At 56.9% G+C, this 24,249-nt stretch overlaps 2 protein-coding genes across 2 annotated transcripts in view; both read right to left on the reverse strand.

The window, feature by feature from the left end:
- The window catches only part of FLT4 (fms related receptor tyrosine kinase 4), a 57,886-nt gene extending 47,303 nt beyond the window's left edge, over window positions 1-10,583 (reverse strand). Inside the window, exon 1 of the mRNA XM_027724067.2 lies at window positions 10,467-10,583. Within this exon, the coding sequence (XP_027579868.2) occupies window positions 10,467-10,524 (58 nt within the window). The 5' untranslated portion in view covers window positions 10,525-10,583. The remainder of the gene's footprint in view (window positions 1-10,466) is intronic.
- Window positions 10,584-14,773: 4,190 nt separating this feature from the next.
- On the reverse strand, window positions 14,774-20,367 carry LOC113989481 (nuclear factor 7, brain-like). The gene is made up of 7 exons (XM_027724092.2): window positions 20,180-20,367; window positions 19,784-20,058; window positions 19,095-19,190; window positions 17,236-17,469; window positions 16,834-16,853; window positions 15,957-16,072; window positions 14,774-15,865 (listed from the first exon to the last, which is right to left on the reverse strand). Exons 2-7 carry the CDS (start codon window positions 20,054-20,056, stop codon window positions 15,321-15,323), a joined length of 1,284 nt encoding a protein of 427 aa, XP_027579893.1. The 5' UTR covers window positions 20,057-20,058; window positions 20,180-20,367; the 3' UTR covers window positions 14,774-15,320.
- Window positions 20,368-24,249: the final 3,882 nt, after the last annotated feature.

Raw genomic sequence — 24,249 nt, forward strand, 5'->3', positions numbered from 1 at the left:
TCTATGAAACTAATTTAATTCCCTTCCAAGAAAGGCTGAGTTGGAAATGTCACACTTTGTATATCATAGCACAATTCCTACAACGAAACGCCCAGCCTAAATGGCAGTGTTGGACTCCGGCGCTGTTTGAAGGCCAGTCAGCTAAACCCTCTTCTGCTGCTTTTTAAAAATAGCTTACAACAGGGTGACCAAGTTTCATAAACACCCAGTTACTCTTGTTAGTACTCAGAGCTGACTGTTTTTTCCCGTTCAAAGGTGCTTCCCTTGCCACGCAGCGCAGTGGGAAGAGCACGCAAGCGGACGCGGTGGGAAGGAAGCGTTTACACATGCTAATGACTTCCACCCAAGGAGCACAAGTGCTCACAGGGAAACGGTGCTAAAGAAACAACACGACACTTCCTCGGCTGTCCCTATTTGGTCCCCATGAGGTACTTGGTGCTCAGAGCCGTGGGGCGAGGCTGGGGATGGCCTTTCCAGCCCCATGGGAATCCAAGGCATGAATGAAGGGAAGGTACGTTGGCTTGGACCACAGAGGCAGGAGAAGCCATTTGGCAGCGGGGCCATTTTGGCACCACACTGGACCAAGGGATTGAGGACAGATACTGGCCCTTTCCTACTCTCAACAGTGTGGGTCCAGAGACCAGAGTCCTTCCAGGTGCCACTTGGGTCATTTCACCATGCACATCTCTCTTCATGCCAGAACAAGTTTCCTAAGTTCATGTGGGGCCCTGTTTATTTTTCTTTTTTTTTTTTTTTTTTTTTTTTTTCTAAATCCACTATTGTATTAGGAGTGTTTTTCTTTTGGCAAAGGTTACCGTGGGGCCAACGCTGTGCGGAGTCTCCTGCCTTCCATCACCACTACAACCTCTGAGCCGGAGCTCAGCCCGGCCAACGCCGCTTATCTTCAATGAAGGCAGGCTTGGATTTCCCCCGCCGTATAAAAAATAGATCCAGGCACTCCCCCTCTCCCCCAGTGCATTCTTTGAAATGCCACCCAGGCCTTGTTATTGCTGGGAGGCTGGAAAGCCAGGGATTAACTGCCTCAGGCTGCACCAGGCTTTATTTGTCTAAGCAGCCAAGGGTGAGGAGCGGCCATAAATACTGGGAAGTGCTGAGCACTGTGGAGGGGCAACGCAGGCACCTTGGAATCAGGGATCACATCTTGGGCTGGGTGCAATCCTGGTGCGACCCATTTCATTGGAAAGGCTCTTGACTCCCTACAACGCAGGGGCTTTGAGGAACATCAAATTCCATCACCACGTGTTCACACTGGGGAGGCCAAGCTACCCCAGTGTAGCACTAACAGTGCTCTGTTGGTCCCTGTAGCACAGGAGTAACCAAACATGGTGGTGAAAAATACTGAGTCTGAGCCTGCCTGCCTGCCCAGAACAGGCAGCTCCCCTTCCATTGTACACTGGGATGCCACAGCACAGAGGGGAGATGAAGACCAGGATATGCCCTGACCCCATCCCAGCACTGGCAGTGCTGCCAGAGCCAGCACTTACAGCCCGGGACCCATCAATTCTGACAGTTTGGTCAGAGCCAACAAACCCAATGAGGAGCCATCAGGCCCAGACACACACTCCACTAGCTAAATCACTTTACAAGGCATTGCTGAGTAACTCCATTTGGAGGCAAGGTGCTTGCTTCCCCCCTGCTTCATCCCAGCACAAGGATCATGCACCACTTGCCCAGCAGTGCGGGGATTTCCTTGGAGTGGACGTCTGCATCTCCAGTGGGAGCATCCCACTGTACAACTGGCTGCCATTCTTTCGGGACATGCCATTAAACCTCTGCCCTTTGCTTCCCGAGGGCCAGGGCCTGCAGTGTGGTGAAGGGATGATGGGCACTTAGACCCAATTACACCTCCCTGGGGACTCTGCTCCGGCTGGGACGACCCACAGCGTGAGTGATGGATTCCTGCGGGCGTTGGATGCCGTCACCTCTGCTGGGTGCGATTTCGCTCGCTGCCATCACTCTGAGCTGGCAGCTACCAAATCTGAGCATAAACCACAACTCGTGCCCAACCTTCTTAGCTCAGTAAATGTCAAGATTTACTGTCGTTCATGGAAACTACTGACTTGACCTGCACTATCGTCAGTATTTATTTTTTTGGGTCACTACATCTTCCATCCATCTCAGTGGATGCCAGTACTTCAGAAATGGGGAAAACAAGTCTTAGATGGAGAGTCAAGCCTGAAGCCAAACCTCACTGTAGCACACTCGTGCGTGTCTGTGCATACATGTACACACTGTCCCCAGCCAACACATGACCTTTCACACACAGGGAAACCAATGGAGAGGTTTCCAGGCTCTCCTACACAGCCTTGTGCTTTCTTGGGGAATAAATGAAACCAGTAAATCTTTTACAGATTTCCCTGTTGCATGGAGAGCTCATGTGCCTCTGTAACTCAGAAAGATGATGGAGGAACCCAAACACCTCCATGGCTCTCATGAAGGTGCAGACAGACCCTCACAAACCTGTGGAGACACTGCCCAATTCAGGGCACCTGGCTGTGCCCTGCAGGGTCTGACAAGCCCTGACAAGCCCAGACAGCAGCCAAAATGGTGAACCCACTGCAGGGTGGGGAAGGACCCCAGAGAGGAAGGGGTGACCCAGGGGGGAGGCCTGGCTGCCACGGTGGCTGGTTACCATCAGCCACTCAGCAAAGCCATCATGAGCTTGCAAATTCTGTACAAACTTCCCACGTGACACAATCACTCAGGGGCCAGATCCTGAAGCCCTTCCTTCTCTCTTTACTCAGACCAGTCTCCACTGAAGTCATTGAGACATTGGCCTAAATACAGCTGAAGGACCTCAGGATTTGGCCCAGTAATAAAAACTTCCTTCCTTTGTCTACTGCTCACTCCACATGATCCCACTACCTCCCGGCCTCCTCCTGGCCACGTCTCCTGAGGCTGGGGCCGTCAGTTGTTTTGGTCAACGCTGCTTTTCTGTTTTACCCTCGGCCAGACAGTGCCTGTCCCCTCACGCAGCTGTGAGCTGCTGAGGTGGAGGGAGCCGGGGTGGCCAGTGAGGAAGAGGGGGGATTGTGGGGTTAAATTCAACTTGGCAGAGGGACATGGCGACATGGATGTGCGGACACCGTGCAGGCTGGGGGCAGTCTCAGCCTTCACCTTCCGAAAGGCAATTCCTTCAACACCAACTTGAGGATGGGTTGGAGCATCTCCAAAAAAGCCTTTCTCCTGTCCTGCTGAGCGTAGAGCAAGTATCTTGGGCTCTACACCAAACTTTTATGTGAGGGACTGGGTGAGATGACTCCTACCCAGGAAGGTGTAGCAGGAAGTTAACTCATCTCGCTGCAGTGGCATCTGTGCATCACACTAGGAAGTGACACCATAAGAAACACGTATGATTTTAAACAACTTGCAATATGAATTTTGCTGCTTTTTCTGCCTCAGAATAGCCAGGGGGATGAAAAGCCCTGTCATCTCCCATGGGTACCTCATCCCCAAGCATAGCCATCTGAAACGTGCACTGAGGTTTGGCACAGGAGCTCCTGCTTCCTTCCCGTGGCCACCAGCCTTGCACACACCTGTGACACAGACAGAGCAGTAGGTGAATACACAGGGACTGATACAGCAATTCCCTTCACACCAGTCTCCCTCCTCGTGCTGCTTGCTGACAGAAAGCAAACACAAAAGGAAATTGAACTCGGCTGAAGGGAGAAGCATTTGGTCCTGCAGCACCAGCACATTTGGATGATCTAAACCTCAGTCCTGCAACTCACAGATGCTCATGTGGGTGACCTGGTCATACAGTGGATTGCTTAGAAAGCACCAAATAACCCCTGCAAGTTCCTACTGAGGTCTTACATCTTGCAGTGAGATTTTTAAAATTGCTCAGCTAAAGCCAAAATCATCAGAGATGCACTTCGGAGTGTGCAGCTCTAATTACCCCAGGGAACACAGAGCTCTGAGCAGCAGAGGACTGGTGATCTCAGGGTGCAAGACTGTGGTGTTGCTTTTGCACAGGTCTGAGGGAGCCCTGTGCCTCCCAGCCCAGCTGAGCCAGCTCACCATGTCCTGTTTCCCAACGCAGAGCACAGCAACGCCAACCTGGACATTCCACAGAGTCCAATGCCCTGTCCAGTGAAAAGGGCTGCTTTGCTTAAGGCTCGCTCTTGAAAAAATACAGCCTCACTGTACATTCCATCCTTTTAAAATACATTAATTGCCATGGAAACAATGCTGGTTTTGGTATGGGAGCAGCCTGGTGGCCTCCACAGATGCAAGATAAAAATCAATGGATACGGTGACATACAAGCTGTATTTCAGGACCTTTTGTGGTTTTGAGGCTGGTCACCATGGGCACATACGAGAGAAAGGCTCAGACACTAACAAGATGCCAACTTCCATAGAGAGGAAGCCGGGGACAATAAAATATGCAGGAACATCTCCTTTGCAGTGTTTATCTGCTTGGGCAGAAGGTTCTTGTATGGGAGCTGCTCCCAGGACTGATGTGTGTGCTCAACTCTTGGCACTGGTCATCACTCTCAGCTCCTGCTGAAACATCCCAGCCCTGGCTGCCCTTCACGTCCTCATTGCCAGTGAGTACAAAGTCTCACCTGGTCTCAGACCTTGGCAGGGTGGCTTTGCTCCATGCCTCCCCTCTCTCCATCCACGGCCCTTCCCATCAGTTCAGATGCCTCACCAAAAAGAAAGGGAAAAAAAAGCCAATTAAACAGCACTGAGGGGGTTTGTACACAAAGCAACACAAAGGGAGAGGCTGCGAGTGCCCTTCCCGCCCTGCCTGCAGCCGCCCCCAGGAACCCGGTGGAAAGGGCAGCCCTGGCTGTCCCCTCCTGGAGAGGGGAGCACTGCCCTGTTCCCTGCCATGCCGCCCATCATAAAGGGGTCCCTGAGCTGTTATCAGGCAGTGACAGTTTCCGCCATCAGATTCCTCCTGTCCGTCAGGAAAGCTAAATAAGGAACATCGTTCAGGCGGCTGCAGGAAGAGGGGAAATGCAGGGACATCCGGCCCAGCTGCCAATTTTTCCTTTCCCATGAACCACCACTGACCTCCACCAAGGGAGAACCTGGACACCCAGCCTGGCATCGGCACTGCTCCTCTTCGCTTAACCCTTCCCTGGGGGATGCCCTGATCCCTGGAGCCTGCCAGGCAAGCGGCCTCGCTGTGCAGGGCAGTGTGGCCGTGGTGTGACAGTGCCTGGGTGCTGTGTCACCAGCACCACAGACCGAGGTGGGTAGACCAGGTGCACCAGCTGGTGTTTGCCCATCCAGCTGGAGCCACGGCCAGGAGAAGGCTTAACCCCTCCAGACCTGCACTTGGATAGGCAGCTACACCTTGCATGGTGGCAGCAGGTCCCCAAAGCATCAGTGATCTACTCGACCACTTCCCTCTTTGCGTGCACTGAGACCAGGAGTGGAGTTGAGCTTATTCTCTTGCTCGTCCCTCTGAAACAGAACTGGGATTTTCCAGGCTCTCCCAGGAGTTGTAAGCAGCTCTGGCCTGGCTGCTGTAGACAGGTAAAATCTCATCTCCTCTTTCTCTCTGCTCACACCAAGGTTCTGCCCATCAGTAACAGGGACCAGGACGTCTGCAATCCACTCATCCCTTTCTCATGTTCCTTCCAGGGACAGCCCTGGGCTCCTCACTGCTTTTCACTGTAGGGGAGGAGGAGCAGGGGCCTGGTTATTACGTGCTTAGATAAGGGGAGACCAAAACACTTGCTCAGAGTATCTCTTGCCTTTCCCCACCATCCCATTCTCTCTGTTTTCCCAGTTTACAGTCTTTTACTGACCCCCTAAACCAATCCTCCCTCATTAGCACATGATGTCTGTTCCATGGCACCTCCAGGCTTGGCCGCAAAGCCTGCGTGAAGGATCCTCGCCCTGGAAGGAGGGGGCAGAAACACAGCAAGAAAAACAACTCACACGTGGGAGAATTTGTAAAGTGAAATACAAATCACTGGCTGAAACCTGTTTCTGCTTCCTCAGCAGGGAAACGACTCCAGGAGAGACTCCGAGACTCCCCACTTAATATCCTCAGCTTATAAAACTTAGTGGGAGTTTCTGCACCGGCTGCCACGGGGCCGGGTTTTCACTCCCCTTCTGCTGAACTTGCACCCAGAGATGGAGCGATTTGCCCGCAGCCCCTCGACGAGTGGCCAGGTTGGGCTCGAGGGCTCGCGCCCCATCGCCGACTTGACCACCCGCCATCTCCGCTTCCACTGTTCTGTGCTAACAATGAGGCACCACAGATGGGCAATAACGCCGAAAACATCAGAACTATTCTGACCAGAGAGAAAAAGCCCCCCTGGGACCTGGCTAACCCCCTCTTTTAACAACGTGAAACAAGAAACAAAGGTCTGGGATAGCCAGAGGCAATAAAAATCCTGGAATTCATTTAACCAGTCACTAGATGCCAGTGCAGCTGCAGCAGTATTTCTTTTCCTAATGAAGGACAAAAGATAATTCCAGCTCTCGCCCAGGGCAAGGCTCAGCTCTGGTCCCCCCAGCAGACCCTGGCACACATCAGAGTGCCCCCCACAGCACTCAGTGGATGTGGGACGTGTACCTGGCTGCCCGCTGCCCCTTGTCCAGCTGGAGATTTGCAGGAGCTGCAGGGGTAGCTGGGGCAGGTCAAGGAGAAACATGGACACCTCTAGTTCACAGTCCAGAAAGAGAAAGAGGGCTTTCAGCTTTAACTAACCACCTGCGGACTTTTTCCTTGCAAACTCATCTGTTTTTCCATACACAACTGCCCATGGACCCAGACAAACATCTCACACCCACAGGGCCCATGGTGATGAGCTCCACTGCTGTGTGGCAGTGTGCAACAAGCCACCAGCCTCCCACTACACTCCACATCCTCCCAGCACGGGAACCCACCAGGAACTGCCTTCTCTGGGTGAGCTGTGATTTTGCAGCCCTCAGTCGCAACGCCCCAGCCCGTCTTTCCCAGCGGAAGAGCCCGGTGACGTTTAGTCATTCCTCACACGGAAACCACCACGACTGCTGGCTCCCCACCCTCCATGGGCAGCGCAGCCTGAGGGGTCTGGTCATCGCAGGGATTTCTGCTTCTCCTCACACATTGGGGACCCCTTGGGATCCCCATCACCTCTGGCTTATTGCAGTTTTCCCCCCTCACTAGTTTAAATGTACAGTTCCTCCAAACTGGGAGTGAGGGAGCCCCCCACCTTGCCCCCATTTTCTGATGTTTTCAGCTGGCTGTTTCAGCCTAGCAGGCTGAATGCAAAGGCACCCTATTTATTTGGAAATGCCTCTGCTGTGCCAGCTGGAGTGGCTGAGGAGAAGGTGGGTGAGGTGGGCGTTGTCTCCATGGCTCACCTTGATCCCCAAAACTGCTGAGCTGGGCAGACCTGGGGACCCACCAAGAGCCTCCTCCTGCCCTGCAAGGCAACCTCCTGAGTGCTGCGGATGCCTCGTACTGCACTGGAGAAACTGCTGCCTGGCCACGGCCCCGTCCTGATGCCGTTCCCGTGGGATCCCGCTCTCCCTTTCCCTCCCCAGGAACTGCCTTGGGACGCCGGGAACAGCCTGTTCCCTCCTGGCCGGCTGGGAGCACCTGCCCTTCCCACGCCTGCCCTGGAAAACACCACACCAACACGGGGCCAAGAGAAACCCTGGGGATAGCGATCCCGCTTGGAGCAAGCCCATGGGAGAGAAGCAGCAGAGTGGAATGGGGCACGCTGGAGGAAGACCCCTCCACCCCATCTGCGCTGGCTGGGCACATTGTGCTGCTGGGGGAGTGTCCCCCTGCCCAGACGTCAATTTGAGCTCAGCAACTGACGCCCTGGTGGGTGTTTGTGCAGGCACTGAGCCGTGGGCTCGCGTGCCCGTGCCAAATCCCAGGGTGGTAGTTGCAGCCCACTCACCCGAAATCATCCTTAAGCAGACAGCAGGGCACAGGAGCCATGGCTGGCCCCTCCTTGGCAGCCCCCCAGGGACCACGGGCTGCATCCCTCCCATCACCCACCTCCCCTTGGAGGCCCTGGCTCTGCCTCGTCGCTGACAGCGGCCGGGTTGAGCCTGAGCGGGGTTTGCTGTGCACTCCTGGCTGTTGCACGAAAGGGTGTTGCTGAAACGGCCCATGTTTATTACTTGCAATAAAGCGACTGCTTCAAATCCCAGCTGCGCAGGCAACTGTTGCTGCTGGCACGGTCAGCGCGGGGCTGTCCGAGCGCCCGGCCGGGGGGTCTGTGTGATCCTAGAGGGGGGCAGGCAACGGCAGCCAATGCAATCGGCTCAGGTCCTACACAAGCACGGGCCCTTCCGTCACGCAAAGGGCATACGCTCTTGGAAGCAGCAAGCCAGTGTCCCCAGCGGGATTATTTGGCTGTGGGATGCTCGGCACTGCTCTGTGCCCCCAGGATGCTGGCTCAGGGAGTACACACTCCCATCACGATCCACAAAGTGTTACCTCAAAGTGCCCTGGGATGATGGGGCTGAACCTCTGCCTGCTCCCCACATCTCACTGCCTGCACAGGGTAGCTCCCCAGCTCCACTCCATCCTGGGAGCACTGTGGAGCTGGAATGTGTGCTCTTGCTGGCCCATTTAATCAGGCACTGGGGTGCAGGAAGGAGAAGGACGCAGTGCCAGAACAGACCTTTCACGATGCTGAGATGAATATTTCATCCTTCCCAGGTGGAACAGTCTCACACCTCCATCCCTACTTTCAAGGGGAGCAAACATTTGCACCCAGTTGGGATTATGACTAATGAGGAATTCGTGGGTCCTTCACACACTGGCAAATTGATCTCAGGTAGAACGGAAGAAGAGGAAGCAAATTCCAAGGGTACAATCCCCCAGCTGAGCTTCACATTGCTCTCCGTTGCTGCACTAATCAGGCAGCACCAAGAGCTTCAAAGCTCTGCACAGCCCTGCGCTGACGAGGCCACACAGCACGCAGCTGGGCTGGCCAGAGCCTCCCAGGCACTGCTCCCGCACCTCCAGGAGATGAAAGAACCTGGGAAACAGCTCCACAATGCTTTACAAATTGCTAACAGGAGAGCTTTGAACAGTTGCAGCTCCTGCCGTGACTCCACCAGCAGCAGGTCCCTTTCTGTCCGGCCTCCTGGAGCTCCTGCTGAGCTCCAGCAGCCTGCTGGGTCCTTCAGCCCCACAGCACCAGAGCTATCAGCAGCATTTTGGGCAGAGCAGGCTGATAGTGGTGCTGCTGGTGATGCTGTCTGTGCCGCACCTCTGCAGCCAGACCTGCAACCCTCCCGTGAGCTCACTTCAACAACAGCAGCAAATGCCACCAGTGACAGTGAGTCACTGAGCAGAAGCTACAGAAAATTCTATTTATGCTCCCAAAATTCATCTTCCCATGTTGGACGCTTCCACCATCACTAACTTTCTCTTGGTCTTGCTCTGATTCGGGCTGTAAATGCTCTACTTGTGCAAGCAGGAGCTCCTCTGGGAGTAGCTGCTGGGGTGCTCTGTCCCCGCTGCCGTGGCAGTGCCTACCCAGCTCTGCCCTGCCCCACGGTCTTTGCTCTCTGGAAGGGTGTTGCAGCCCCATCTCTGCAGTGGCCCCACACCCACCTGGCCCAAGATATGGCCGAGGGTTTGACTCTCTGCCCAACAGCCTTTTGCCCCAGAAGCGTTACGGGAGGTTCACTGGGATCTGCCTTGGGTGACTTCCCAGGCAGACCAGAGCTGGGAGAGGCAGGCTGGACAACATGATGTGGACCCCCGCCTCCCCGCGCCTTCCTCCTGAACTCGCTGCCCGGCACTCACAAATTAATGACCCTGTGCGTGAAAAAATAAATAAACAGAGCCCAGACTGGCCTCCAGCCTGTCCTCTGGCCGGGCGCGTCCCTGCGCAGGGACATCCCTCCCGCGATGGTCCCTTGGGGTTTCTCCCTGCTCGCAGCGAGACACCCGCGGCACGAGCACGGCGTGGGCTCCCCGCGTCCACAGACCCCGCGGGGACCGCAGCAGGGTCCTCCCGTCCCGTTCTCTCGCTGCGGGCACGCTGTCACCGCCGTCGGGGACACCCGGACGGGCGCCGCGGCGCGTCCCGGTCGGGGATGGGTGACCCCGGAGCGGGCAGCGCCGGTCGGGGATGGGGAACCCCGGGACGGACTGTGCCTGTCCCCGTCGGGGATGGGGAACCCTGGGACGGACTGTGTCTATCCCTGTCGGAGATGGGGAACTCCGGGACGGACTGTGCCTGTCCCCGTCGGGGATGGGGGAGCCCGGGACGGACTGTGCCTGTCCCCGTCGAGGATGGGGGAGCCCGGGACGGGCAGCGCCGCGGCACGGCATATCCCCGTCCGGGGTGAGGAACGCCGTGGCGGGCAGTGCGGGTCCCTCCGGGGTCTGGGGGACAGACGGATGGCAGCGCCGAGTCCCGTCCCGTTCTGCCGGAGCAGCCCCGTCCCCAGCGCGCCCGCAGGTGCGGGGCGGGCGGCAGAGCGGGCCGGGCAGTCCCGCAGCCCCCTCAGCTCACCTGCCTCCGAGACAATGCCGAGCCAGAGCCAGAGGGGCAGCGTGCAAACTCTCCTCATCTCCGGGGCTGCCGGCAGGTCCGTGCGATGCGGAGCGGTGCGAGCGCCCCGCGCCCGAGCTCTGCTCCCGCCGCGCCCCAGCTGCGGCGACGCGCGGCGGCGGCGGGCGGGGAACACCGGGGCCGCTTCCTTTTCCTCCGCCCGCCCGGGCCGCCCGCCGCCCTCCGCCGAGCCTCGGGGCGCCGGGCGGGCGGGGCGGGACGGGGAGGGGCAGGCGGGGGCGCGGAGCGGGCTGGGGGGTGGGCACCTGCGGCTCCGGGCACCAGCGGGGTGCGCGCATCCCTCCGCACATGGGTGTCTCCACCGGTGTGCGTGGGTCTGCCTCCCTTGCAGCTGGCAGCGTGTCCCCCACCTCTGTGCGTGGGTCTGCATCATCCCTGACCCATGGGCACACGAGCACCCCCACACCTGCTTCTATATTCACACCTGTGTGCACCCCGTGCATCCCTCTGCACCTGTGTGTGAACGCCTGCACATCGCCTGCTTTCCTGTCTGTGCCTGCGTGCACATCCCGGCCTCTCAGGGCAGAGGGAATGTACACGAACACCCTCTCACCTCAGCGTACGTACTCCTCGTGCGAACGAACACATCTCACACCTGGCTGCACGCACACCTTTATGCCTGTGCACCCCCCCAGCTCCACACCTCACACCTGCATGCACACCCCTAGGCACGCAGTGCTGCACACACCCCCTGAACCTCCTTCCTCCTGCACCCCCCGGGGCACACAAGGGCACACACGCACTTGGCGTGCACACACTTGCAACCCTTCTCTTTGGGGGTGCGCTGGGGGCCCCAACTCATGCCGTCCACCCCTGCACAGGGCCAGCAGCGCGGGACAGCCACGCGGCCCCCCAGCACCGCTCCACGTGGCACCTGCACCCCTCTCTGGCAGGTGTGCACCGAAACCCACACGCACGCCCATGGCATTGGCAGCCGAGCGGTGCCACCCCACTCGTGCCAGCGGCGCTGCCCCCGCACCGCTGCCACTGCCAGCGACAGCGGCTCCGGCTTGAATGCGCCGCAGACGGGGGCGATGGCAGAGTTTTAGGAGTGCACAGCCCTGGCCAGCTGCCTGCGCACCCAACGAGCGCTGAAGGGATGAATTAACACGCCCCGCGCTGCGCCCCAGGGGGTTATTAATTATGCTCGCTTGTAGTCAGCGAAGAAAGAGCCTGAATGAGAGCCATGTGCTCGTGGCTTCGAAAAGGCATGAAAACTTCTGGTGCGCTCAGCTGCTCACGCTGCCAAACCTGCTGAAGGAATCACCCGCTCCCCCTCCTGGAGCCCTCAGAGGGACCCCACCACGCAAGTCTTTTTAGCCAACACACCCCATCCCAATTAGTGAGTTTTTAACCCTGACGGTGCTGACTGTATCACCCTTCGGCAAACTCAAATTGGGTCACCTCCACCCTTGATCCCAATGGAGCAGAGAGTAGCCGTGTCCCTTCATCCCAGATGGGTATCCAAGCTCCTGCAAGTTTCTGGAGACAGATTTTTAAAATCTGCCATGATAACGGAGAGCTGGGGACAGCACAGAGGGGGAGCACTGGCCACCGCTACAGGGTGAAGAGCTGAGATTGTGGGATCAGAGTCCTTCCCACTGCCGGGGGCTGTGATCAGAGACAGGACAGCCACGGGGCTTCCTGCCATGGCAGTATGCCCATGCAGGGGACTGCATCAGGGGTCATGGTGCCCTTAAGACATGAGCAGCGAGGTGGTGAGGGGTGGACAGTGATGAGGGGATGAATCACATTGCACTGCTGAGCTGCTGGACAAAATGCAGTCTGGAAAAGCTGAGTGTGAGAGGACCAGAGGGTCTGACCCAGAGTTGGGGGGGGGGGGCTGCAAATCCTCTGGCACCCAAAAAATCAAGGAATTTTGGTGTCCTCCATCCCTTGAAGTCCAAATGTGGCACTGCACAGGTGGTAGTGGCCAGGACAGGCCCGTCCATGCTGCCATCTAACGGCAGGACACCAGGGAGGGCTCGCCCCGCGACGGCAGGGAATTTTCCATCACAAACACAGGGCGACTGTGGGACCGATGGGACCTTTCCATTGTTGCCGCCCTGGGAAACAAAAGGATCTTATTTTAAAATCTTGTCCCCCTTCCAACATGTGGGGGGACCCAAGGAAGCAAAGGCTTCCCCAAAGCACATGATAAAGACATAGACAGGTCACAGCGGCAGTGCCAGGGCAGGAGCTGCTGGACACTGGAGCCTCAGCATGGCTGTGGGAGAGGGACACTGAGGTGGCTCTGGGGACACCCAGGGACAAAGCAAAGAGGTGACCCACAAGGAAAAGACAGCCTGGTTCCTGCAGGCAGATGGCAAGATGCAGAATCCGGATGCTGGAGCACAGGGGTGCTTCATCCCCATGGTGCCCACTCTCCCATCCCCAACCCCTCCTGCCTGAACCCAGGGCCAGGCCCAGTTGGTCACTGCATCCCTGTGGTTCCTACTCCACAGTGCGTGTGGTTTGTCAGTGAAATGAGTCTTTCAGACAGCATTTAGTGGCAGGCAGCATTTCCTCACTGGGCTAATGCTGCACGGCAGCTCCAAGCACTGTTTTCCCTGCGTGTAGGAGCCACCGTACATGCTGTGTGCGGGGCAGAGGCTCTGCCTGCCCCAGCCCTGCCCATCCAGCAGGGCCAGGCAAGGCCATTATACCCCAAAATGTGGCACTACCTCAGTGCAGCACACCATGGCCACCACGCACAGCCTGGCAGAAAGAGAAGGATGTGCTTCCTCAGGAGCCTGCTCAGCCCAGGGATTTGGCACGAGCGGGTTTGGCTGCACCCCAGCTCTGCCTTCGGCACTGGGGAGGTGTGGGAGGTGGCAGCGGTGGCACTGGCACACATCCCAGCCCGTGCCACACCGGCCCACGGGGCACAGGCAGCGCCGGGCAGTGGGAGCTGGCAGACAAGAGCCTGGCTTTGCTCGCTGCCTGCCAGTGCCCGGCATACCTGCTTCCCCTCACACCTCGGGGATGCTGCCTGCTGCTGCCCATCCTTACCTGCCTTACCTGCCTGCAGTTTGGGGGCAGGTGAGGAGCTGATGGGTTTCAGCCCCCCCAGTGCAGCTCCCTGCTGAGATCAAACCAGCCTCGCCTTTCCACTGAGCCTTCCAGCCCTTGCAGGGGGTAACAGCTCTGCTTGCAGCAGCATTTCCAAGCCAACAGCTCTTTTTTCTCCACTCTTACTTCAGCTCAGGCTGGGGGGCAGTGACAGGAGGAAGCAGGAGCTGGGAGAGGACGCCGAGTCCAGCCCAGGGGCTCAGTAGGGAGGGAGCAGAGCTCACTCACTGGCTAAAGGCCAACCAGGGGCCAAGAGGGAGTATAAACCGAGGCACCCCCTCCAAGTACACTCAACCCCTGAGCAAGGCCACAAAGAGCAGTGGCTTCCCAATAACTGGGTCCCTTCTGCACCACCTGCACGCCAGGCTCGCAGAGCCCCTGAACAGGACAATCTGCAGCACGGGACATCCTCCCCTCTGGTTTCTTCTCCTGCCCTGGCACAGGCATTAGGCTCTCCCAGCCCCGTCACACTGCAGCAGGGATGCACAGGAACTGGAATGTTCCTTGTGGCACGGAGAGGGGACAGGGCCCCTGTGCCACCCCCTGGACAGGTGGATGGGCAGTGAAGGATGTGCTTTGGCAAGTATCCCTGTGCCCAGTTGTGGGAGCTGGAAAGCATCACACCTGGCCCTTCCCACACTGCAAAGCCAAGCCTCTGCCAGAGGTGTTTGCAGGCTCCAGCCAGCACTGGGGTCTATGCAGGATCAGGGGAGCTCTGGCCCCTGCTTTGACCTTGGAATGGACTTCAGTTGGATAAACATGACATTTCCACCCACTCCAGGCACTGCCATTCTCCCTCCTATCCATCACCTCCACGAGCCAGGCTTGGACTCATCCCAGCACCTCCACTAACTCGTGAGTGAGGCACTGACACTGCCAGCACTCCCCAGGAACAAACCACGGCAGCCAAACCCCCTTGACTTGCCCCCCAGAAGCCTCAGGCTGCCCTCCTGCAGGGGCAGTGCTGCCAGTGGGGCCATGGGGGGGCTGATGGGCAAAGATAGTTTGAATTTAGCATAAAACGTGACTTCGCAATTTTCACAAATCCTTAACACCCAGCCACATCCGAGGTGCAGGGGTCAGGGGGCTGCTCTGTGCCCCCAGGCTGTCCTACACCCCTGAGCTGCAGATCCCCCCCCAGCACGAAAGCCCCGAGCAGGCCTAGCAGGCAGCACTGCCTTTCTAATGAGCTTTAATAGTGACCGAGTCGAGGGGAGGCAGCGCCGCAGTCCCCGGGCTCCAGCAGGTCCCACGCTGGGCACGGAGCTCCCTCTGCTGCCGGCCCGGAGCCCTTGCCCAGGAAGCTCTTCCAGCAGAGGAAGCCCAAGGCTGGGATGTGGAACTGAGTGTCAAGAGGCACCTGATGGTGCTCTGGGACCGCGACCCTCCTCCACGGGGCTTATGGGTGGGAGCACAAAGGGACAGGAGGTGCCAGGAGCCCTCGGGAACGTCCACTGCAGCCCTGTGGCTGCTGTTACTGTACAGTGCCATGCTCAGGCATAGGAGGTTGTTCTTCCAAGGGGTGCCAGGAACCTCTGGGAATGCCTAGTGGCAGCCACAGCTCACGCCAGAGGGAAGGGAGGGCAAATGGGAACTTCGAAGAGACTCATCCCTCTCCTTCCTCTCAAAACTGAAACCAAAACAGCCCCTCCAACACCTATCAGGTCTGTGTGTGCACAACCGGCCCCCAGCACTGCCCCAGGCAGGAGCCAGGCCCATCCCTCACAGGGCCAGGTGGCAGAGGCGCATGGGCTCCATGTTGTCCCTCCCGTCGCTGAAGCAGGTGCTGAAGAAGGGGCAGTATCTCTCTGCAGAGACTTGGTGGAAGGTGAAGAGGTGGGACATGTTCCCAGCGTTGAAGAAGGTGACAGTGCCCTCCTCACAGTCCAGGAAGACCCCCACTTTCCGCAGGGGGTGGTGGGGAGTCAGGCGCACCCAGGGGGTGGCGGTGGCCCAGTATTCCGTCCTGTTCCGCAGGCGGAGTGTCCAGTAGCCATTCTCTGGGCACAGCTTGACCTTCGCTGCCCGGTCTACAGTCTCAGCAGCCACGCCCAGGTCCCATTTGGTTTTGCTACCCACCCAGACCTCCCAGTAGTGCCGGCCGCTGTCGAAGGCCTGCGAGCCCAGGACGTTGACACACTGACGGAAGCGCCGGGGGCTGCTGGGGACAGGCTGGGCTCGATTCCTCTCTGTCACTGCTGTCAGGTCTCTGGAGAAGATCAGGTTGGGGTGGGCTGACTCAGGGTCAAAGGTGAGTGGGGCAGGAGCTGTGGAGACATCAACCATGGCATTTACTCTGCAGAGCATCCCTGGCCCGCCACCACCCAGAATACCCACCCCTCACACCGATGTGCTCACCGGGGCAGATGGAGCGCAGCATCTGTCTCCAGAAGATGTACTGCAAGGGGCCGCTGTGGCTGTCCCTGTAGTGCTGCAGGTCCAAGGCAGGCTGGGTCTCCACACACACAGAGGGCCTGGGGCAGAGAGCAGCAGTCAGCCCCTCTGCTGAGCTGCTGTTGAGGTATGTGGGGAGAGCATGGGCAGGGCTGCTGCATGGGACAGATTTGGTAAAGATGGGACACAAACCTCCCTGGCAGCTGCTTGCACTGCCCGATGCAGGCCTGTCCCTACAGCAGCAAGTGGCTCAGGGCAGAGGTGTCCGAGACAGATCTGGCAGCACCGCTCGTGGAGCAGTGATTCCCAGAGCAGACCTGCACCCAGCACACCCCTGCACTGGTGAATAGGCCAGGCCTGTGGAGCTGGGCTGCATCCCAGGGAGGGAGGAAGGGGACACAGACACGCTCCCCTATGACAATTCTGGCCCTCAGCTACTCCCAGCCTCAGACAAACCTGCACCTCAGGGTCAGTTTTGCAGCCTCACAAGTAGTAAGAAGCTAAGAAAGGGTAGGGAGAAGCTGAAGCACCCAAAGTCTGTTGCACCAGCCTTGTTCCCTCTTGCGGCACACTTGCCTCTTGCACCCATTCCAAACCAGCATGTCTCCTCTACCCACTCTTCCAGCCCAACCACCTCAACACACATGATGTTCCCTGGGAGGAGCATACAATGTTTGCTGAGGACCAGCCTCCCCCTTGCACAGCACCAGCAGGTTCCTGAGCAATGTGTGATGCTTTAAAAACTTGGGATGAGATAAAATGCCTCTCCCAAGTGGTCCCAGCCAGGGACAGAGATAAGCTCCTGAAAAGGGAATCAGCTTCTTTCATGCCAAACACGTACCTGATATCCAGGCTCTCCACCTGCAGTGAGAAGCAGAGAGAATTAGCAGTCACTGTCTGTAATTTATGCAGATGCACAAATAAATTTCTTGTCCTGCCTCCTGCTGACGTGCAGCACAGAGAGAGGAAACCAAGCTACCAGGACCCCCTTCCTGGGGAAAACTGACTGGGCACTTGGACAGAGAAGCAATAAGGCTCCCAAGACGCATCATATCTGAGATCACTGTATCCCTTGTGGCTAAAGCCTCCAGACTCCAAGGGATTGGGTAGATAATCTGGAGGGACGGTAATGAGAATGACTTCCAGGTACAACTTAATGCTGTCATTTAGGACTCTCCCCATCCCGAATTCAGATCCTGAAACATCCCTCAGCCTCCTACCAGGGTCAGCCAAGTAATCTCACCTCCAGCAACGACACTTCTTCCATCTTGCCCAGGGTCTGCTCGACATGCTCGATGTCCCTCTGCAGCACTGCCATCCCCTCCTCCAGCTGCCCAACGTGCCCGTGCAGCCGTGCCAGTGACTGCTCCTCCTTCTTGCCCAGCTCTGCCAGCACAGCTCTCTCCTCTTCCTCCAGGATCTGATGAAGGCGAGCAAACTCGGCCCGGATCTTGAAGTTCAGCTCCCCAGACACCTTCTGAGCAGAGGGAAGAGGCAGAAGATGAGCCCAACAGCTAAAACACAAGTAGGCACACAGGATGGCTGGGCCTGTTACTCTGCTTACAGAGCCCTGGAAATCTGAGTCTTAGACATAGCCATGACTTTTTTGGATGGAGAACAGGACACAAGGAGAAGTTTTGAGGCTGCAGAGCCAAAGGGGAAAACCCCAAAACTAACACAGAAAAAAAGCTCTACCAAGGGCTCAGTCACCTTAACTAGAAAACCCTGCACACAGCCACAGCCTTCCCACATATCAGGAATTTGCCTGTGGGCAAGACTGGAGCTCTCTAATTTTTCCAGAGCTGCAGACTCAGCTGTTCTGGTTAGTTTGGATTTATTTCACATCATTCCAGACTGTGGGCAGAGCTGCCTGACACTGGTAACTTGCTCTCTTTCTCAGATGGCCCTGGGGAGCTGCACAGACTAATCTCAGTCATTAAGGCTGATAAAATCTCATTCAGCTCTTTTCAGAGGTCACTTTTTTCCAGTTGTTTACTTGGCCAGCCAACCTTACGGTGCTCTTGCAGCCTTCCTGCCTGTTTACAAGAGACAGCCAATGAATTTTTATTTTCCCAATTTTTAAGCTTTTAATCTCCAAGTAAAACCTTAGCCCTCTTATTTTCTCAAGGAGTGCTTCCTGAAATGCACACCCCTTTCTCCCCACAAGAAGACTACCTCCCTCAAGATACATCCAAAGCTTCACCAGCCTCCCTTTGCTCTAGCAGGTGCTCGTGCTGACACACCAGAACCATACAGGACATGCAGGGCCTCCCTGTTCCAATTTGCACCTTTACTCTTGAGACACAGCCCTTGCATAGCAATGGGACAACACGTGCTTATTTGCTAATACTTCTTCACTAACCTCAAAGGTCTATTCCACATCTGGCAGTGGGACAGAGGTAAGAAATGGTGCAGGCTGGGGGATCAGAGGTTCCAGTCAGAAGACAGTCTCCCATCAGTTTTATCTCACCTCTGAACTACTTTCCTTTTCCTTAAACTCACCTTCTTTAGCTTTCAATACTTTTATGCCACCCAAGAAGGAAGCACAGTCAGTCTGTGGCTGTTCTTGCTTCCCTGATTTGTTCAAGTAGGGAGCCTGGTGCCTCTCAAGCTCACAGAGAGCATTCAGGCTCCTCACATCACCTCAGAGCTTTGCAGTGAATCCAAATACTGTCCTTGTGATGAGGCCACCACTCGTGTAGTGCCAACGCTGCCGCTGACCCAACTCCTTCAGCTTTGCTGCCACTCCTTCAGACACACGAGAGGATTTTAGAGCTGCCAAGGATTAACACCCTCCCAAAGAGGCACCACTGCAGAGCCAGAACAGGCTGCTCAGCCCACAGCTCTCACCACGTCTCAGCTCTGCTGCACCAATGCACTTTGTAAACACTGCACTAATGAGTGCTTAATGCTCTTTCCAAAGCCCCTGCTGAATATCCAGCAGTGATGGGCTTGTGCAGGGGAGTTTGTGCAGATCCCCTCATAGTTACTCATTTAGATTTTTAGAGGAAGCTGAGCTAAACCTCAGCTGAAGTGCTACACAGACCCTCTATGAACATTGACCCAGAGGCTGTAAAAAGAGCAGCTCCCTCAGGGCATTACCGTGAGGCCACAGATCTCCTCCTGCACCACACGCTTCCTCTGCAAGAAGTTCTCCATCTCCTTCTGACGAGCTTGCAAAGCATCTTCCAGGTGCTTCTGCAGGAGGAAAAGAAAGTAAGGAGGCCATTTCACTACTCTGCTGTGAGTCAGGAGCAATCCCAGTTCCTAGGGTCAGCATTAGGAGGAGACTGCAACAGGATCTCATATAAAGGCTGTAAGGAGGAGCAAGCACCCGATGCACAGGGAGAATTACGTGTATGTGCATGTAATGAATCCCATTTATTTTTAAGACTGGGAGCTCCAGCCTGAGAAATCTCTTTGCAGAAGCTTTAAACCCTGTTTACTGTGAATTGAGTTGTGCAGGGACTGTCCCCTCAAGCACTGAACCTGGCACAAGCAACCCTCACCCTTGGCTGCATGGTCCCTACATGAGAAACAAGGAGGCTGTGGTGGAAATCAGGATCGGAAACAAATGCAAGAGCAGGAAGGGTTCAGCAGACAGACAGCTGGAAGGAAATAGGGAGAGGGAATGAATGAGGAAGAGACACAAATGTCACTGCACTTGGGTCAGGTAAGGTGTCGCAGTGGAGGAACTGTCTGTGTGAGGAGGGGGTGGTGGGCTCGTGGTGGCTGCACAGGGCTCATGTGGCACCTGTACCCTGCTCCCCAGCCTGGCAGAGGTCACTCACCTGCATCTTCTGCTGGTGCTGGGCAGAGCCGCAGAGCCGCACCTTCTCCACCAGCCCTGCCAGCAGGTAGTGGGTGCGGAACGCCCGGCTGGGGAACTCCCGGCGGCACTGGGGGCAGGAGGGGATGCGGGCACAGCTGTCCCAGTAGCCCTGGATGCAGCCCTTGCAGAAGTGGTGCATGCAGTCCAGCATGACGGGCTCGCTGAAGAGTTCGCAGCAGATGGCACATGTCAGCTCCTCCCGCAGGCTCCGGTCCTGGCTCCTGCCCGCCATCCCTGCTGGCACACAGGACCCACCATGAGGTTCCTGTCACCACCATCCCCAAATCCCCTTCCCGCTGGGATGGGGCGGACTTCTGTCTCTCCCGAGCACTGGGGCAGGGTTTGGCTACCAGACCTCGGGTGGGAGGCACGGGATCTGCCCAGGCGTCGCACTGGGTGTATCCGACGCTGGAAAGCCCCGAACTGTGGGAATTACAGAGCAGTCCTGGCCCAGGGTCAGTGCCTTTGCAGAGGAACAACTTTCTGTTTCCCGTCACTTCAGCAAAAGTGTTCACAGCGTTTGACAGGGCCCCAGGGAGGGGGTCGCCTGGCCCCAGGGCCGGCAGTCCCCACCTACACCCCGGGGAGCTCCGGGGTCAGCCACGCACCGTATGTCGCACCCCTGCAGCCCGAGCCCCGCGGCGCGCCCCGGCCTGCAACGCGCCCCGCCCGCTCCCCTGGGCGCACCCCCGGCCCTCCGCGGTCCCGGGGAGCCCCACCGCGCTCACACCACACCGTCCCGTCCCGTCCCGTCCCGTCCCGTCCCGTCCCGTCCCGTCCCGTCCCGTCCGCGCCGTCCCCGCAGCACCTCCGAGCCTCCCAACTTGCTGCCTCCGCCCCGCCCCGCCCGAGGATTGACGTCCGCCTGGACCAATCATCGCGCGGATGGACCGCGCGCCCGTTCGCTCATTGGGTGAGATCTGCGGAGGGGCGGGACGGGGGTCCCGGCATGTGACGCGATCACGTGCGCGCGCGCGCCGGGACCGGTGGCGGGGCCTCACGCGCCGTCCGCGGGAAGGCGCGTGCGGGGCGGGGCGGGGCGGGACGGGACGGGACGAGACGAGACGGAATTGGACTGGACTGCCCGCACTGACCGTGTACTGCCCCTGCACTGCCCCTGCACTGTCCCTGCACTGACTGTATACTACCCCGCACTGACTGTGTACTGACCATGTACTGCCCTTGTACTGCCCCTGCACTGCCCCTGTACTGCTTCTGTACTGCCCTGCACTGACTGTGTACTGCCCCTGCACTGCCCCTGCACTGCCCCTATACTGCCCTGCACTGTCCCTGCATTGCCCCCGCCTTGCCCCTTCACTGCTCCCGCACTGCCCCTGCACTGTCCCTGCACTGCCCTGCACCGCACGGCTCCTGCCCCACTGCCACACTGAGCCTGCAGCACAGAAATGAGCTCCAGGCCAAAGCCTCCCCGTCTCTGCCCTACTCACAGGACCTTCACAGCACAGCTCTGGCCAACGCTTTGGAGTCACAGCTTTGGGTCAGCTCAGAAATCACAAGGGCTGTGGGCTTGTTAGTGAAACAAAGAAAGAAGGAAGGGCTTTCATCCTTGTGTGGTCACCTGATGATGGGCCCTGGAATGTTGTGGGAAGTGGCGAATACTGGCGGACACGTGAGAAAAATTACAAGAACTTTCAATCCTGGAACTAAAAGCAAATAAAGCTGAAAGGAGCAGGGCACAGGGACTTGAAAAAGTTGTAGAGACCACCTGTCTCCTAACCACTGTTAGCATCAGAGCATGTCCACAATAGGGTGATGTGCCCGGCACTGTCCATCCACTGCCCTCCTCCTCCTGGTGCTCTGTCTTCTCCTCATTAGAGCAGTGCAATTACTGCAGAAAATATTTCTGCCTATCTTCATTTGCTTGTCTGAGGGATTTTGCCAGGCTTTCTCTTGCACTGTGCATGTGGCATGTGGCCACAGCAGCCCTGCCTGCAGGCATCAGCCTTTCCTATGTTCCCCACAGCCCCTCAGGGTCACACACTCAGCCACAGCCCTGCACTGATGTTCAGACTTGGAGCACTGCTGAGTGCATGATCTGCAATCAGTCCTGGGGGATGCTGGCCATGGGCAAGCAAGGTGCACCCCTTGGCCTCTGGGTGGCCAAGCAAGTGGCATCCACGGGCAGCAACAAGGTCAGGCCATGGCCAGATAGGCTTCCAGCTCCCATACAGTTACCCTGGGAGCTCAGAACCTGCTCCAGCTCACTGAGGGAAGTGAGAGTTTGCTGCACCATCCTGCTCCAGTACCCATGGTGGCAGTGGGACAGGGGTGCTCAGTCCCTGCTGCTCAGTGGGCACTGGGGAACAAGAAGCACTCGCTGGGCAGGAATTGTTTCCAGCAGGCTGAACCTACTCCCATCGCTGCCTTTTACCCTTTCCACTGCACAACTCAGCAGAGTCCTCCTGGGAATATCACTAGGATGGTGACACCAAGATCCAGGGATGGCTGAACAATTTCCACTTAGCTATGACTTAATACAGCAAAACCTCACTCCCCGTGTTTGCAGTTTTGTGCTTCCACTAGGCTGGCTCTCTCCATGTGAACAGGCCAGGGCTTGCTGGGAGCAGTGCCAGTGCCAGGCCAACATGGCAGGAGAGTGGCTGGCGTTCCGTCCCATCCTCCCACCACGTGCCAGCAATCCTGAGGAACAGCTGGCATTGAACTCGTGGATTTTGGATGGGACCTGAATCATCTGCTTAGATGCATCTTTTTGAGAGCGAAATGGCTTGATCATCTAAGTCGAGCCTCTGATCTCCTGGCTTTGCCACCATTCCTCCAGGAGATGTTACAGACTGTGCACAGACACACAGATGATCAGACAAGACACACGGCCCGGAGTGAGTCAGGATGCTGCTCCCTGACCTGTGGCAGCACCACGGTCCATTATTTGTGTGGCTCTGCATAGAGGCCAAAGCATCAATAATTGCTTTTCAGCAGAGATCTGGAATGTGCTGCCAAAGGTTACATTTCCCTGTACCCTGAGCCATCAGTGCTGGGAGATGTCCCTGTGAATCAGCATCTGTGCTCTGTTCAGAGAGCTCATCCCTCCTCGTGGGGCTGGTTATGGAGTCCAGGGAGGTGACAGCTGTAGGCCCATTGTTCGGAGAGGTGAGTCCTTCTGTAGCCAGATAACTGAAGCTTCACCCTGAAAGATGAGAATTTGGGATAGCTCAGCTGATGTCGGGTTTCCCCATCAGATCCCCTGTCAGCCTCAGCTGGAGCCTAGTCCTGGTCCCTCTGTGCAGTGTGAACAGCAAGAGCATCCCCCTGGCATGGCACCTGTGCCAGCGGATACCTGCCAGAGGCACAGGACTGTGGGATACTGCTCTCGTGGAACCAACGCTCTGTACCAGGGCATGGAGCTGCCAGATTGGGTCCACATCCTGCAGGACATCCCGCAGCACCCAACAGTGTCCTGGACCCCCTGATGCCTTGGCTATCCCAAACAATTCCCCTTGCTACTGTGAGGACCTATCGCCCATATAAAATTGCTTATTTCCATCTTTGCAGGTTTGAGCTGCAAACACAGATTTCAGAGCCAAAGGAGGAGTGGCACCATTTTACCACACGCTGCACTATTCCATCAATCCAAGAAGGAAGTTCTAATACAGATGGGGTGTCCTTGTCATGGCCATTTCACTTTCTGGGACATCAGCTACGAGGTGTAAAACTAGCAGTGAGTGGCAGTCATTTCCCAGTGAACACGTCTCCCATCTGTGGATTGAAAACACACACCCGAGCGTCCTCCAGTCTCAGATTCCTGTTTAAGTGCTCCTGGCATCTCTTTCCTTTCAGCACTCACTTCAGTTGGCAATGTAATGTTTTTCTTTCTTTTTTTAGCATATCCCTCTTGGGAGGCTCCGAGCTCTGGGCTGGGACCTGAGAACGCTGTGTTTGGAGAGTTTGATTATGCACTGGGGAGATGAAGGATAACGTGGATTGGGAAGGGTTTGGCTGAAAGCACATGGATTGGGTCCAAAACCCTTCACCATTCTCTGCTCTATGCAATAAACATGTATTCTGGGAGATGGGTGTCAGAGGAACCGTTTGGCCTTGCAGAAGGACGGGGATGAAGTGGGAAGTATGGTGGGTTCAGCTGCTGGAGAGCTTCACTGGGCTTTCAGTGATAACATGAGTAGAAGGGGAAGCAACTGCTGATGCAGTGTCCGTCCCTTGTGTTGGCTCTCCAAATGCAGGCAGGGAAGCTCCACATGGGATGAGAAGCTTTGCATTTTGATTTCCCTGTTTCACCTTGGTTTGAGTACAAATACACACCAAGGACTTTGATTCCTCTGGATCGTGCTCTCCCCTACGGCTCTGCCTGAGCAGTGCCCAGCTGTGGGGCAGGCTTGGGGCAGAGGGGTGAATTGGGACTGATCTTTTCTGTGTGCTGACCTGGACAAG

The sequence above is a fragment of the Pipra filicauda genome, unplaced genomic scaffold, assembly GCF_003945595.2.
Source record: "Pipra filicauda isolate LSUMZ 115617 unplaced genomic scaffold, ASM394559v2 scaffold344_size1527164_pilon, whole genome shotgun sequence".
NCBI lineage: Eukaryota > Metazoa > Chordata > Aves > Passeriformes > Pipridae > Pipra > Pipra filicauda.

What these genes read in the sequence shown, in the direction of transcription:
- LOC113989481 (XM_027724092.2), bottom strand. Translation starts at nt 20,056, where the DNA reads ATGGCGGGCAGGAGCCAGGACCGGAGCCTGCGGGAGGAGCTGACATGT. An exon ending in AGCACCAGCAGAAGATGCAG is followed by an intron (nt 19,191 to 19,783) that starts GTGAGTGACCTC and finishes TTCCTCCTGCAG; the next exon opens with AAGCACCTGGAAGATGCTTT. An exon ending in GCTGCGCTCCATCTGCCCCG is followed by an intron (nt 15,866 to 15,956) that starts GTGAGCACATCG and finishes ATGTCTCCACAG; the next exon opens with CTCCTGCCCCACTCACCTTT.